Source organism: Miniopterus natalensis, chromosome 11, assembly GCF_054644295.1.
Source record: "Miniopterus natalensis isolate mMinNat1 chromosome 11, mMinNat1.hap1, whole genome shotgun sequence".
Classification (NCBI taxonomy): domain Eukaryota; kingdom Metazoa; phylum Chordata; class Mammalia; order Chiroptera; family Miniopteridae; genus Miniopterus; species Miniopterus natalensis.
In genome coordinates, this window is record NC_142091.1 from 10510741 (window position 1) to 10524569 (window position 13829).

General features: G+C 41.7%; 1 protein-coding gene across 10 annotated transcripts in view; it reads left to right on the plus strand.

The window, feature by feature from the left end:
• Positions 1 to 13829, plus strand: part of USP28 (ubiquitin specific peptidase 28) — a 59816-nt gene that overhangs the window by 19038 nt on the left and 26949 nt on the right. For 9 of the 10 annotated variants that reach the window (XM_087821531.1, XM_087821533.1, XM_087821536.1 and 6 more), the window contains exons 4-10: positions 1438 to 1543; positions 2469 to 2628; positions 8304 to 8390; positions 9358 to 9495; positions 10427 to 10500; positions 12201 to 12280; positions 13678 to 13826. In XM_087821531.1, coding sequence (XP_087677657.1) covers positions 1438 to 1543; positions 2469 to 2628; positions 8304 to 8390; positions 9358 to 9495; positions 10427 to 10500; positions 12201 to 12280; positions 13678 to 13826 — 794 coding nt within the window. The remainder of the gene's footprint in view (positions 1 to 1437; positions 1544 to 2468; positions 2629 to 8303; positions 8391 to 9357; positions 9496 to 10426; positions 10501 to 12200; positions 12281 to 13677; positions 13827 to 13829) is intronic. The other variant, XM_087821529.1, reaches the window with a different exon arrangement.

Genomic DNA, 13829 nt, shown 5'->3' on the forward strand with positions numbered 1-13829 from the left:
CCCATTCTGTGGGTTGTTTTTTCTTCTTCACTTTCTTGATGGTGTCCTCTGAAGCCCAAAGGTTTGTGGGGGTTTTTAAAATTTTGATGTCAGATTTATCTGTTATTTCTTTGGTGGTTTGTGCTTTGAATATCATCTCTAAGATGCCATTGCTCAATCCAAGATCACAAAGATTTACAGTGTTTTCTTCTAAGAGTTTTATCATATTAGCTGTTGTCATGAGGGCACAATCAAAGTTCATTTTTGTAAATGGTGTGAGGTAGGGATTTAAAGTCATTCTTTTGAATGTGAATATCCAGTTGTCCCAGCACCATTTGTTGAAAAGATAGTCTTTCTCTATTAATTCTCTTGGTACTTGTGATGAAAACCAATTGACCATAAATGTGAGGTTTGTTTCTGTTCATTGATTCTGTTCCATTGATCTGTATGTTTGTCCTTATGCCAGTAGCCCACAGTCTTGATTACTACAGTTTTGTGTTTTTTTCTTTTTAAATTAAATGTCCTTCATTGCTCATGTATAGAAATTCACTTAACTTTTGTATATTGATCTATTATCTAACCACATTTTATTAATTATAACTATTCTCTATTGATTATTTTGTAGGTGATCATTACCTGTGAAGTATGACAGCTTTTTTCTTATTTTCTAATTCTTATATTAAAAATTATTTTTTCTTTTCTTTTCTTATTGCACTGACCAGAACTTTCAGAACCATAGTGAACAAAAGCCTTGATAAGTGGACATCTTTGTCTTAGTCTTGGTTTTCAAGGAAATATGTTTAACATTTCACCATTAAGTATAAAGTGTGCTGTGGGCTTTTCATGGATTCTCTTTCTCAGCCTAAGAATACTTTCTTCTCTTTCCAGTTATCTCGGAGTTTTTATGCTTGAATAGAGGTTGAATGTTATCAACTACTTTTTCTGTATCGAGGTTATCATTTTTTCCTTTAACTGTTAAGATAATGAATTTTACTGGTCTGTTTTCTTTTTTTTTTTTTAATATATCTTTATTGATTTCAGAGAGAGGAAAGGAGAGGGAGAGAGAGATAGAAACATCAATGATGAGAGAGTCATTGATCGGCTGCCTCGAGCCCACAACCCTGGGCATATGCCCTGACCGGGAATCGAACCCCGGTCGCCTGGATCCTAGGTAGATGCTCAACCGCTGAGCCACGTCTGGCCGGGCGCTGGTCTGTTTTCTAATGTTAACTCAATGTTTCCTACAGTGAACTCAACTTGGTCTTAATATAGAATCTTTTTTTGTACATTAGCAGGATTCTGTTTGCTAGTGTTTTGTTTAGGTTTTTTGCATTTGTAATCATGTGCGAGTTTGTGTATATCTAGTTTTGTGAATGCTTTTACACTTTTTCCTGCAATACAGACAGAAGGACAATGTTTCCTGCATGCAGACTAATTAAATTTCAATGTATCTTGCAGAAGTAATAGACCTTACTCATGAAAACAAAGATGATCTTCAGGCTGCCATTGCTTTGAGTCTACTGGAGTCCCCCAAAGTTCAAGCTGATGGAAGAGATCTTAACAAGTAATTGATTTAATTTATAATCTTTGCTCCCCACATTAGTGTGTAGGTCAAAGGCAATAGCTCTGTGTCATTCAGGAACAGTTCTGCCAGGCTCCTTTAATTGCACCTGAATTAAATTTTTTAAGGAAAATTTGCTAAATTTAACTTACTCTGGTTCACTTTTGAAAATGCCAAATATGGTAAGTGTCTTATTGCAGCCTGTGATCTTTGAGTAGAAGCCTGTAGGTTTTATAGTTCATATTGCTAATTGATGGTGGGAAAAACCCATCCTAGTGCAAGTATCCAATAAATATGTATGCCCTTTATAAACTTTGAGCCTTTGTAAACATTGAGGGTTATATTGACTTTTGAAAATGAAATAAGGACCCAGCTACCCTGTTTCAGAAGTGAACAGGGAATATAGTTTTTTAATTGCTACTAAGTTGGTGATTGGCTGGAATTGTCCACAAATATCCAGGTCCAGTGGTGACCTGTCAGTTTCCAGATATGTTTATTTCCACATACTGTTGAGTTGTTTCTTTCAGGGAAACCCAGGTCTGTGGTTTGTGTGCTAGACAGTTAGGAGGCTCTTTTCTTTAGCAGGTTGTCTCTCTTGCCTCTTTCAATGATGTGGTCTGAGATAGGGCACTGTTGTTGAAATCTAAAACTTTTAATATGATAGCCATAAATAGTCTTGAGTCTCAATTCAGTTCCAACAGGCACCTTATTAGTAATAATCTCTGTTATGGAAGGATTAATATCTCTAAGTTTAAACCTTACTTTTCACTTAGGTTATAATTTTATAATTACTGTATAGCCATTGATCCCCAGTGAATAGTTTATCTGGCCTTTTGAACTGTCTATGAAAGGTTACCAGCATCTTCCATGTAGTATGTTGTTCTTTAACTTTTCCTTTTCTGGTGTATGGTATGTTGGTGCAATACAGGATGCACGAAGCAACCTCTGCAGAAACTAAACGCTCAAAGAGGAAACGCTGTGAAGTCTGGGGAGAAAACCCCAATCCCAACGACTGGAGGCGAGTCGATGGTTGGCCAGTTGGGCTGAAAAATGTTGGCAACACATGTTGGTTTAGTGCTGTTATTCAGGTATGATATTTTTACGAGACAACTGTGTCTTCTGGAAACAATATTATAATTTACCAAACCAAAATGTGAGAAACATAGCTAAAAAAAATGGAAACATATATAAAACTGGAGAGTTTCCCCATGGCATTGCTGTATTTGGTTGCTTTCTTGTGTTCTGGGTTTATATGCTTCTGGTGTCTGTGGTCGTAAGTATTTTGAGTAGGTGTTTTGGATCAGCATTCAGTGACTCCTGTGTTGTAGCAGAGCAAGAGTTAGTAAGGAGAAGCCAGTTGTTGGGAGGCCGTCCTGTATATCCAGGCAGGTAATGATGGTCTGCAACAGAGAAGGGGCATAAGCCATGAGGAACAGACTTAAAGCATTCTGGAGGTATTAGGAGATCAGTTCTGAAGGATTTGGTGAAGTGACTAGATTCAGGATCTTTGCAAGAGAGGGCGGAGGAAGATCCCCAAGGTTTCTAGCTGGACTAACCAGGTGGATGATGCCTCTTGGCACTTTGGGGGGGCTAATTCAGGTGTGTGTTAAGGGTGGGATTTCTGTTCATTTTTTTTCCTAATAGTTATTAGGTGGCAGAGCCAAGATATGTGACAAAAACAATAGAATAGGTTGTCACTTAAAGTATTATAGACTGTGGATGAGAGAGGAACCTTGAAGGCACTCTAGTCCAGAGTCCTCATTTTAATTTTTTGTCTTCTATGAATCCATGTATAATGCTCTTTTCATTGAAAATACTTCTAAATACTAAATAAAAAAAAAGCAACACATGTCCTGTACAGGGGGCTCCCTGAAGGCAGAGATAGTGTATAATTCACCTCTCAGGGCTTCTTGAGCAGATAAGTGAGTGAATTGAGTGGGTGAAAGAAAATGTGTCACATACTGTGATACAGAGGGATTAAGAGAACAAACCCTGGTGGTTGAGGAAGCCTTGGGAAGCCAGGTGACCCCTCCGGGGCTGACTTTGCTGTGGCCCCATCATGGTCTTGGAGCCCCTCATGTGAGAAGTGGGATGGACTTGGCCCCGTTTTCCTCTTGCTGAAGTGATGTGAGCCCAGCATCGGACAGCTGGCCGTGCAGGTGGGTGGCCTTGCCTGCCCCATTCCCACTGGGTGCCCCCAGGTTAGCAGCTCGGCTTCTTTCTCGATGACGTGACTGGGCTTCCTGTCATTCCTGACATACATGTGCAGATTTCCCCCCTAGGAATCTCCAACGAAAACCTCACAGAAGGCAGGGACTCCTCTGCCACCTTAGGCTTCTGTGTGACCATCCAGGAGTACTTTGCAAAGTGACTTTTAGGATTAATTTATCAGTGGACTGCTTGCTTTAACCTAAACCCAGCAGGAAGCCACAGAGCCACCCCCTGGCCCTTTCAGTTCCATTTGAAAAGTCAGCCAGCAATGCATTCCCTGGACAGCTGCTGGTGTGTGTGTGCAAATGTGCCATCAGCCTACCATCTGCTGCCGTCGCACTCCTGGAACCTCCTACTTCCTGACACAGTGGAGCCGTGAGGTTTGTGAGGTGGTCATGGCCTTCAAGCCCAAACCGTCACATGGCCTAACTCCTGCTCTGATAAAGGGACTCAGATGCCGGGGGTGGCCCTGGCAATCCAGCACCTCAAATCTAATTTTTGTGAGGCAGGCCTTTGGGATCAGTTCAGTTTTATACTCGCTGAGTTTGAGGTGCCACATGAAGGTATCATGTAGGCAACAAACTCTGTGAATCTGTAGTTCAATGAAAAGATCTGGGCTGTGGATATGGTTCTGGGGATCAGTAGAATGGGTGTTGATAAAGCCAAGGGAGTGGATGAGTCCCCTAGAGAGAGTGGCCTCTCTAGAGTTCTCAGGCATCTGCACCCGACATGGCCATGTGTGGCACTTGATCCCTCCCCTGCAGTCTCACCCAGCTGCTCAGCCAGAAGTGGGATCTTCCCTTCCCACACATAAAGTCCGTGGACTCCTGTGTCTGGCACGGCTTTAGCCCTGGGGAACCACAGTGAATAAAATAACCCTCACTCCAATGGAGTTTACTTTGAAAGGAGTGGCACAGACAGTAAACAAAGTATGTGTCAGGTGGTGATAAGTGCCATAAAGACAAATGCATGGGAGTAAGGGGCCCAGAGAGGGATCAGCTACAGAGGGAAGGGTTGCTGTTTATATAGGGTAGTTAGGTGTGGCCTTTTTGATAAAGTGGGTATCTGAGCAGAGGCCTTCATTAGGCGAGGGCATGAGCCATATAATTACATGAAGACCATTTCATATAATTACATAAAAACATTGTAGACAGAGGGAACAGCAAGTAAAAAACCCAGGTTCTGGAGCTTGCTTAATGAGTTGAGAAATGGAAAGGCTAGAGCTCAGTGGAAGGGGAGAGGAGGACCGATGGCAGTGAGGTCAGAGGGGAGGGGCAGGAGCTTGGGGTCACGGTGAGGATTTAGGGATCATATAGGAGATGGGAAAGCACTGGAGACTTTGGAGCAGAGAAGTGATTTGATCCTACTTGCGATTTAAGAGGATTATTGGACTCTGTGTTGAGAATAGGATTTAGTGAGGTAATGTAGAATTAAGGCCATCAGTCAGTTCTTAGAGGGAGAGAGAGAGACTGAGAACCCTCCCAGTGTTCACAGCCCCCCAACCTCCGCTCCTGTGAGAGATGCTGGAAAGAACTAGCAGATAGAGGGGATAACCGAGTAAGGTTTCTGAGAAAGCATGAGAGGACAGGGTATAGGACATACAGGGACGGAGAGGGAAAGGGCGGGAGTAGTAGGGAAAGTACAAGGAAGAAATGACTGCAAGTTAAAGCTGATAGAGTTTCTAAGAGTCATTTTTTCCCCTGTGAAATAAGCAGCCCTTTTCTGAGCCTGGGCGGAGGAAGGGGAGAGTCAGATTTTAAATGGAGTGAAAGTTTAAAAGAGTTTTTGCAGACATTGGGCAACCATTTGGCACCAGAATACAAAGCAGTATTTCTAACAATTTTAAGGTTGTTGACCTTGAATGTATGGTGAGATCAGTATGTCCTGTTTTTGTTGGGACTTCTTAGCAGCACTCTGAAACTGTTGAGTAGAAAATTGAATTCATTTAGGTTAGAGGATTTGCTGGGTATGATGAAAGGTAAAAGGGCAATTTAAGAATTTAATGAAGGGTATCAAAGCTAGAAAGGGAAAAATGAAGACAGGAAGGAACTAATGATTGAGGGAAAAGGAAAGTGGTCAGTTTCCTTGGGCTCCTGATGAAATGAAAAGACACGTGTCCTGTGGGTAGTTGAAAAAATAAGCCAGAAGACAGGTTATGGTTCAAGAGTGGGATTTCCTGAATTTGTGATTTGAGCATTGGCATTTTTTCAGGTATTGGCATAGCCTGGGTGTGGCCTCAGGTAAGGGTATCGAGGTGGACTGGAGGAATGTGTCCTAGAGAAGACGCTCAGGAAGACTGGTCCCTGGGCCAAGTGGATGAGTGTGTGCCCGCAGCACATCCTAGTTGAACACCTACTGTATGTCTAGAGCTGCTCTAGGCCATTGAGATACAGGAGTAACACAACCAAGACAGAGCCTTGCCCTCATGGAATTAAGGTTTAAATAAATTTATATACTATGTCAGACTATGGCCAGTGTGATAGAACAACAGCAGGGTAAGGGAGGTTGCAATTGTTGCAGAAGACCAGGAGCAGGTTGCAGTGTAAACTATGTTGTCAGGCTCAGGAGAGGAGATTGGAGCAAGTATCAGATAACCGGGGAGCAAGGGAGTGAGTCGGGCAGATGCGGGGGAAGAACATGCCAGATCGGGGGAACCATGGAGCAATGCCTTGAAGTGGGAGTGTGTTCATGGGGTTGGTGTGTGCGCAGAGCACCCAGGAGTCCTGAGTAGCAGGAGTGCTAGGAACAGATGGGAGAGTCATTGGGGATGAAATTGGAGAGGTAACTTGTCTCTCATTCTGAGTGAGAAGGGGAGTCACCGAGGGTTCTGATCAGAGGGCTGATGGACTCTGACTGAGTTTTAGAAGGCACCCTGGCTACTGTGAGAGCGGGTGGAGTGGGCAAGGATGAGGGACACCCATCGAGACCACTGCAGTCGTCCGAGGGCGAGGTGGTGGCCTGCAGCTGGCCAGTGCCTCGGAAGTAAAGAGGTTAGATTCTTGTATTCTGAGGTGGAGCTCACAGGAGGTCCCAAGGGTTGCATGTTGACTGAAGTCACCTAGTAGAATGACAGGATTTGGGATTCTAAGAACCGTTACCAGAGACTAGTCTTGAGTGAGTCGGGAGCTTCATTTTGGTCACGTGAGAAAGATGGGAGAACCTGCGTGGCGGGTGATGGGCACAGGGACGTTCTGGAGACAGTGCCCCAGGAGCAGCGGTGGGAGTTTGGCTGCAGCATCGAAAGGGAGGTGGTTGTATGTGGCACCCCAGGGGCTGAGTCCAGGCTCTCCTTCTGTGTAGGCTGGGGATGGCCAAGAACAGGAAAGGGTTCCAGGACCATTCCGAGTTTCTCACCTTTGACGCCTGGGGGATGAGGGTGTAACTGAGTGGTACAGAAATACAGGAGGAGCAGCAGGCGTCAGAGGATCGTGTCATGTTGGGTTGGGAAGTGGGGTACCCATTGTGGTTTACAGTGGCATTTGGGGGGAAGCCCGATTTTGGTGAAGGTGAGGAGGTGGAGTGACGTGACTGAAATTATAAAGCCATTTTCTCGTGGTAGAACCGAAGTCCTGGAAAAGGTTAGTGGGGGCGGTGAACAGAGCAGCAGTGAAACCGCAAGGAATGGGGGCGTGTGAGGGAGGCAGTGGAGGTGGAAGCAGAGGGCAGGGCGCTGATACTCCGGTGCAGCTGTCCTCCCCTCCCCCTGGTGGGCGAGTCCCGGCAGCTTCGAGCAGGGGCTGCATTTGAGGAGGAGGAGTTGGGAGAAGGAGTCATAGTCATATGACTGATTTGAAAACATTATCTTTCAAAAGATACTCATAGTAGAAAAATGTATAGGTTATAAAACAAAGTAATCCTTCTAACTCTGCCAGCCAGATATCTGCTATTAATTTAAAAAAAAAAATGATACTAGGATTAGTGGAGAATGGCAAACAGTGTTGCCCCCGACGCCCTGCTCAGAGGTAAATGTAACAAATCTGTGCTGTCCAGTCTCTGTTGTTCCCATCCCCAGTCAGCGCCTCCTTTCCCTCTGATACAGCCATGTATGTGTAAATCCTAAACAATATCTAATACTGTTTCACATATAATTATACTTAATAGAAACAATATAGTACTCTATTTTTCTGTAACTTTAATTCACACAAAATATATATCTGAGATTTATCCATGGTGATTCATGTAACTTGATTATTCATTTTCACTGTTATATGGAGTCCATTTTTATGAAAACATTTTTTCTACAAAAGTATTTTAATGACTGCATAATAGTCTATTGTAGAAATGTACTGTTATATAATGGTCTATTGTATAAATGTACTGTAGTTTATCTAATCTATTCCTCTGGTTAGCCATTAGGTTGTTTTTTGTTTTTTTCTAAGAGGGTTAACATTCTTTCAGCTCAATTTTTATGCATACCCATTATTTCATTCGACATAATAGAAGTAAAATTACTATGTGGACAGTTATACATACTTTTAAGGTAAGAGAAGTATTTTCTTGCTGCAGTTGTTTTGAAAGAAAGGCTGTCAATCCATTTCTCTCTTAATTTCAGTCTCTCTTCCAATTGCCTGCATTTCGAAGACTTGTTCTGAGCTACAGTCTGCCACAGAGTGTACTTGAAAATTGTCCCAGTCACACCGTAAGTTGCTGTTGAGGAATCCACTGTTTAGTACCTTTCATCCCCAAAGCTTTTAATTTTTTGGCTGAAGCTGATAACTGATGCTCTTGGGCTTGTGTTAATATTGTTTTCACTTCCAAATGGCTCTTTTTCCTTCTTTGTGACAAGAAATAAGGGTTTGTAAAAATGTAAAGTTAAGTGGGAATAAAATTAGAAAAAGAGTTCTAAGAAAGTGGTGAGTTGCTTGCCTACCTCAGCACGTGGGCGCAGAAATCGCTGCTCTGTTGTGGCAGCGAGCATTGAGCTCTCTTAGCCATCCAGACCTAGCGAGTCAGAGTAGGCAGCCTGGTGCTGGAGGTCTGTGCCTTAGGAGAGGCGTTAGCCCTGGCCGGTGTGGCTCAGTGGTTAGAGTGTCCGCCTGGGAGCCGAAAGGGTCGAGGGTTCGATTCCTGGTCAAGGGCAGGTACCTGAGTTGCAGGATGATCCCTGGCCCTAGTCAGAATGTGTCCAGGAGGCAACCAGTCAATGTGTCTTTCTCACATCGATGTTTCTCCCCCCTGCCCCACTTCCACTCTCTCTATAAAACAATGGAAAAAATATCCCCAGGTGAGGATTAACAAAAAAATAAAAAAGAGGCTTTAGTAGTTTCTCACCAAAGGACGAAGCCTCCCACCAGTGATCCAACCCTTCCCAGGATTTCTCCTGGGTGACAGATCTTCCTAGCTGGAGGGAGGGCCCCAGCTTCAGAAAAGAAGAATGTTGGCTTTTCTGACACTATTATCTCTCTTCTGCACAGACATTCTTTCAGTTTAGGGTAATCCCCCACAGAGACCTTATCAGAGTACCTGTAACAGAGTTTGAGGCCTGACCCTGGTCTAGATCTATGGAAATATAAATTAAGGAGTGATCATTGACAACTTTTCTGTGTATATGTTCTAATTTTCCAAGTAAGAAGTTGTGAAAGTATACATTGCTGTGTTTTCTACAGGAAAAGAGAAATATCATGTTTATGCAAGAGCTTCAGTATTTGTTTGCTCTCATGATGGGATCAAATCGAAAATTTGTAGACCCTTCAGCAGCCCTAGATCTCTTAAAGGGAGCATTCCGATCACCTGAGGAACAGCAGGTATACGAAGCCTATTCTTCACAGCTTTTCCTTCAAGCTCTGTGGAGTTTGAAATCGTGCCTAACATTACTGTAATGTTGCTTTTTTTAACTGTGTAATAAACTATGAACATGAGTAGGCAGGACTATGAGTGTCTGCCTTTGCCCTGTATAGTTAATGTCTAAGGAGAGTGTGTGTGTGTGTGTGTGTGTGTGTGTGTGTTATGGGGGGTGGGGAGACTGGCAGTTCTGAATGTAAGGAGTAGTAGTAGAAAAAATAGAATTATACAGAGGCTGTTGAAGTAGGAGGAGATTGGAAAAGAGCCCAGTGAGTCCTAGCAAAGGGTCACTGAGAAAAGTGAAGCCCTTTGCTGCACCTTTGCTGGGGATGGTCCAACTAGAAATCTTGTTTTTAAAACTGGCAGACCCTGAGTTCAGCAGCTTCTCTGAGCGATCTTCTAGATGTTAGTACCTTCTTTTCCCTGCCTCCTTTTAGAAAATAAAGCTCTCACTATTAAAGCAGCTTCTTCCTCATAAAATTTTTTTTTCTCTAAAGGTCCTACCGTTCTACAGTATCTCAAAACATTTTACAAAAGTTTCCTTTCTCCATTCAGATCTCTTAAATTCTAGAGGACTACAGTGTGTTCTTTGGACCTTTTTAAAAAGTCCTAACGGGAAGATTTTGTTTGTTATTTGTTACAAGAAGATGTGGCTGGAAGTGGCAGAGTTCCAGTTTCCTCCTAGCCACAACTTAGAGGTTGCCTAACGTGCCTTCTCTTTTACCTGTAGTACCTGGGTTCCAGTGTTCCTTTATCTTCATGATATTTGGCCCTAAAGTAGAAATCTTTTCATTGTAATAGAATCTTAGTCATTGGTAGGATAAGAGCAAATGTTTGTTTTCCTGAGTATAGTGTGGAGTCTAACTCTTACGCAATTTGTTACCTCTCTTACAGCAAGATGTGAGTGAATTCACACACAAGCTCCTGGATTGGCTGGAGGACGCTTTCCAGCTTGCTGTTAATGCTAAGTGAGTGTTGAGGGTCTTTTTGTACATCCTTCCTGCTCACAGTGGTCCAGTGAGAATTAGGATTAAGGGGGAACAGGACTCATTTCAAGTAGAAGTTGCTGGTTTTTACCAGACTTCATGGGGCAACCACTCATATATTTGTGTATCCCCATAGCCTTTGGTTTTTCTCTTTGAGGATATTGATAATCATGTTAACCCACAGGTTTTTACTAAAAGGGCCATAACTGTTAACTCTGTGAAAGCCATAGCCTGTACTGTAAAATGTGCTAAAAGGTTAAATCAATCGCAGATGTGAACATGGTGGTATAATCTGGATCATTAAATTTAATCTCAGACAACTGGTGAAATCTATGTAGAATGTTAGAAAACAGCCTTTAGTCATATCAGTCACTAGCAAAAGTGAAATTCAGGGCAAAGATACAGGTATCCATCACTCAATACAGGTGCTGAGGAATTTCTTTTCTAAATTGTTGTAACTTTGGGTAGAGGAAATGTATATCATAAAACAGCTTTGCAAATGGAAAACGTACATAGTTAATAACAATTTAAGATAGGCTTGTAAATATAAACTACAGTTGACCCTAGAACAACATGGGTTTGAACTGTGCAGGTCCATGTGTACATGAATTTTTTTTCCAGTGAATATATTAGAAAACATTTTTGGAGATTTGCAACAATTTGAAAAAGCTTAAGACAAACCACATAGCCTAGATATATCAAAAAAAATTAAGAAAAAGGTATGTCATGAATGTGGAAAATGTATGCTTTTCTTTTTTTTTTCTTTTTTATTAATTCATAAAGCCTTAATTTAGCTACAGTTCTTTTTTTAAAAAAATTTTTAAATTTTATTTCAGAGAGAGGAAGGGAGGGGGAGAAATAGAAACATCGATGAGAGCGTCATTGATCGGCTGCCTCCTACATGCCCCCTGCTAGAGATCAAGCCCGCAACCCAGGCATGTGCCCTGACTGGGAATTGAACCATGATCACCTGGATCATAGGTCAATGCTCTACCGCTGGGCCATGCCAGCTGGGTTATGATATTCTTAATAACATTTTCTTTTCTTTAGCTTACTTTATTATAAAAATATAGTATATAATACATAACATACAAAATATGTGTTAATCAACTGTTTATGTTAGCAGTAAAGCTTCAGGTCAACAGTAGGCTATAAGTAGTTAGGGTTTGGGAGAATCAGAGTTATACATGGATTTCACCTTTGCCCGTAATGTCCTTGTTGTTCAAGAGCAACTGTATTTCCATTCCATTACTACTGGCCATTGGGAAAACTTCTATTTAATTGCAGAACTACACAGGAAGGCTCATTCTTATCTATGCACTACTTCTGTACCTTGTATACCTTGGAGATATATCTCTGCCTCTGTATCTCTATTTCTGTCTCTGTCTCTATCTCTGTCTTTGTCTCTATCTCTGTTTCTGTCTCTACATATGTATCAAATGTTTACAGATGCATGTTAGACTTTCGGCCCCTTAAGCCAGGGATCATGCTATATTGTCCTTCTGATTTTAGCATATACTTGTTCAGTGAATGTTTGGACTGAAATAATCCATTACTTGTTTTAGACCGTCTCTGCCTCTTTGTTTAATGAAAATGTAGTGTTTTTGCTTTTGAATGATGGTTGGGTTTAGTGTAGTGCTTATCTGATCCAAATGATCAGAGTTGTCTCTTTTTTTTAAAAGCAGCAATCCCAAGAACAAATCTGAAAATCCAATGGTGCAGCTATTCTACGGTACTTTCCTCACTGAAGGGGTTCGTGAAGGTAAATTCTCTGCTGTCCTATGACCAAATCTGTATTACTGTGTCCATTTCATGAGGCAGTGTAGTGAAAAGGCTTGGGAGTCAGACAAATGCAGGCCCGGATGTTGGTTCTGCCTCTTAGTATCTGTATAATCATGGACAAATTATGTGAGCTCCTGGATCCTCGGGTTCTTTATTTATAAGATGGGCCCAATTAGGTAGTTCTGTTGGTTAGAATGTCTTCTCCATACACCAAGGTTGTGGGTTTGATTCCTGGTTAGGGCACATATAAGCAGCAACCAATGAATGCATAAATAAGTGGAACAACAAATCCATGTCTTCTCTCTCCCCCCGCCTTCCTCTCTGTAAAATCAATCAATAAAAATAAAAAAAGATGGGCCTGATCATTATCTCAGAGTTGTTATATTAAATTTATAACATTTGCATTACCCAAATTTAGTATTAATTTTAGATGCACAGTGATGTTACTCAGTTGCCTGTTGTTCTTTCCAGTGTAATATCTAATCTCAAAAAGTTTATTGTTAGACTCTGCCAAAATGTTTATCTACTATGGAAGCTGCATGTTGGATACATGAGATTTTTTTTCTTTTTTTCAGCTCTAGAGAATTTTGAACACATACAAATAGACCAGTATAAAAATCTCCATGAACTCAGCAACCATTAGGCTATGGCAGGCATTCCCCATGTAACCTCTGTCTACTCTTACCCCTCTGACATTCTTTTTAAAACAATCCAATATCACTATCATTCCAAAAAAAGTAGCGCTTCTTATATAAAATACCTAGTCAGTGTTCAAATTGTTAACTTGTTGTATAATTATATATGCAGGCAGAGTGTGTTTATTTTTACAGTTTCTTTTAATTAGGATCCAAATGTAGTGTATTTATGATTGGTTGATATCTTTTAAGTCTCTTTTCAAAATCTGTAGACTCTCCCTCCTCCGCCAATCTTTTTTTCTTGAAATATATATTTTTAAGACATTGCTTGTTTGTTCTCTAGTATTTGTCTTCCCCATACTCTGAAATTTTGCTGCTTGCACATCCATGGTAGAGTTTAACATATTCCTCTACTCCTCTTTTTATAAATTGCTAGTTGAATCTAGTATTTGACTGCCTGTAGGTAAGGCTTTTTTAGGCAAGACAGCCTCTCAGATGGTGGGATAGTCTTGGTCAGGAGGTATTTATTGTCTGATTGCGTTTCTTCTTGTAGTGTTAGCAGTTGTCAGTGATCAGGGCCTGGATCCACTGGTTCATGAGTGGTTGCCACACAACCTTAAGTGCACTGCAGGTCAGCTCTTAGGATGTGGCTGAACTAAGAAGACATGGTCTCTTTGGTATCAAAAAAAAGGCGCTTTGGTAGTGATGTTTTTTAAAAATCAATCTGTCTCTTTGTGTCTAGGAAAGCCCTTTTGTAACAATGAGACCTTCGGCCAGTATCCCCTTCAGGTAAATGGTTATCGCAACTTAGACGAATGCTTGGAAGGGGCCATGGTGGAGGGTGACATTGAGCTTCTTCCTTCTGATAATTCGGTGAAGTATGGACAAGAGGTG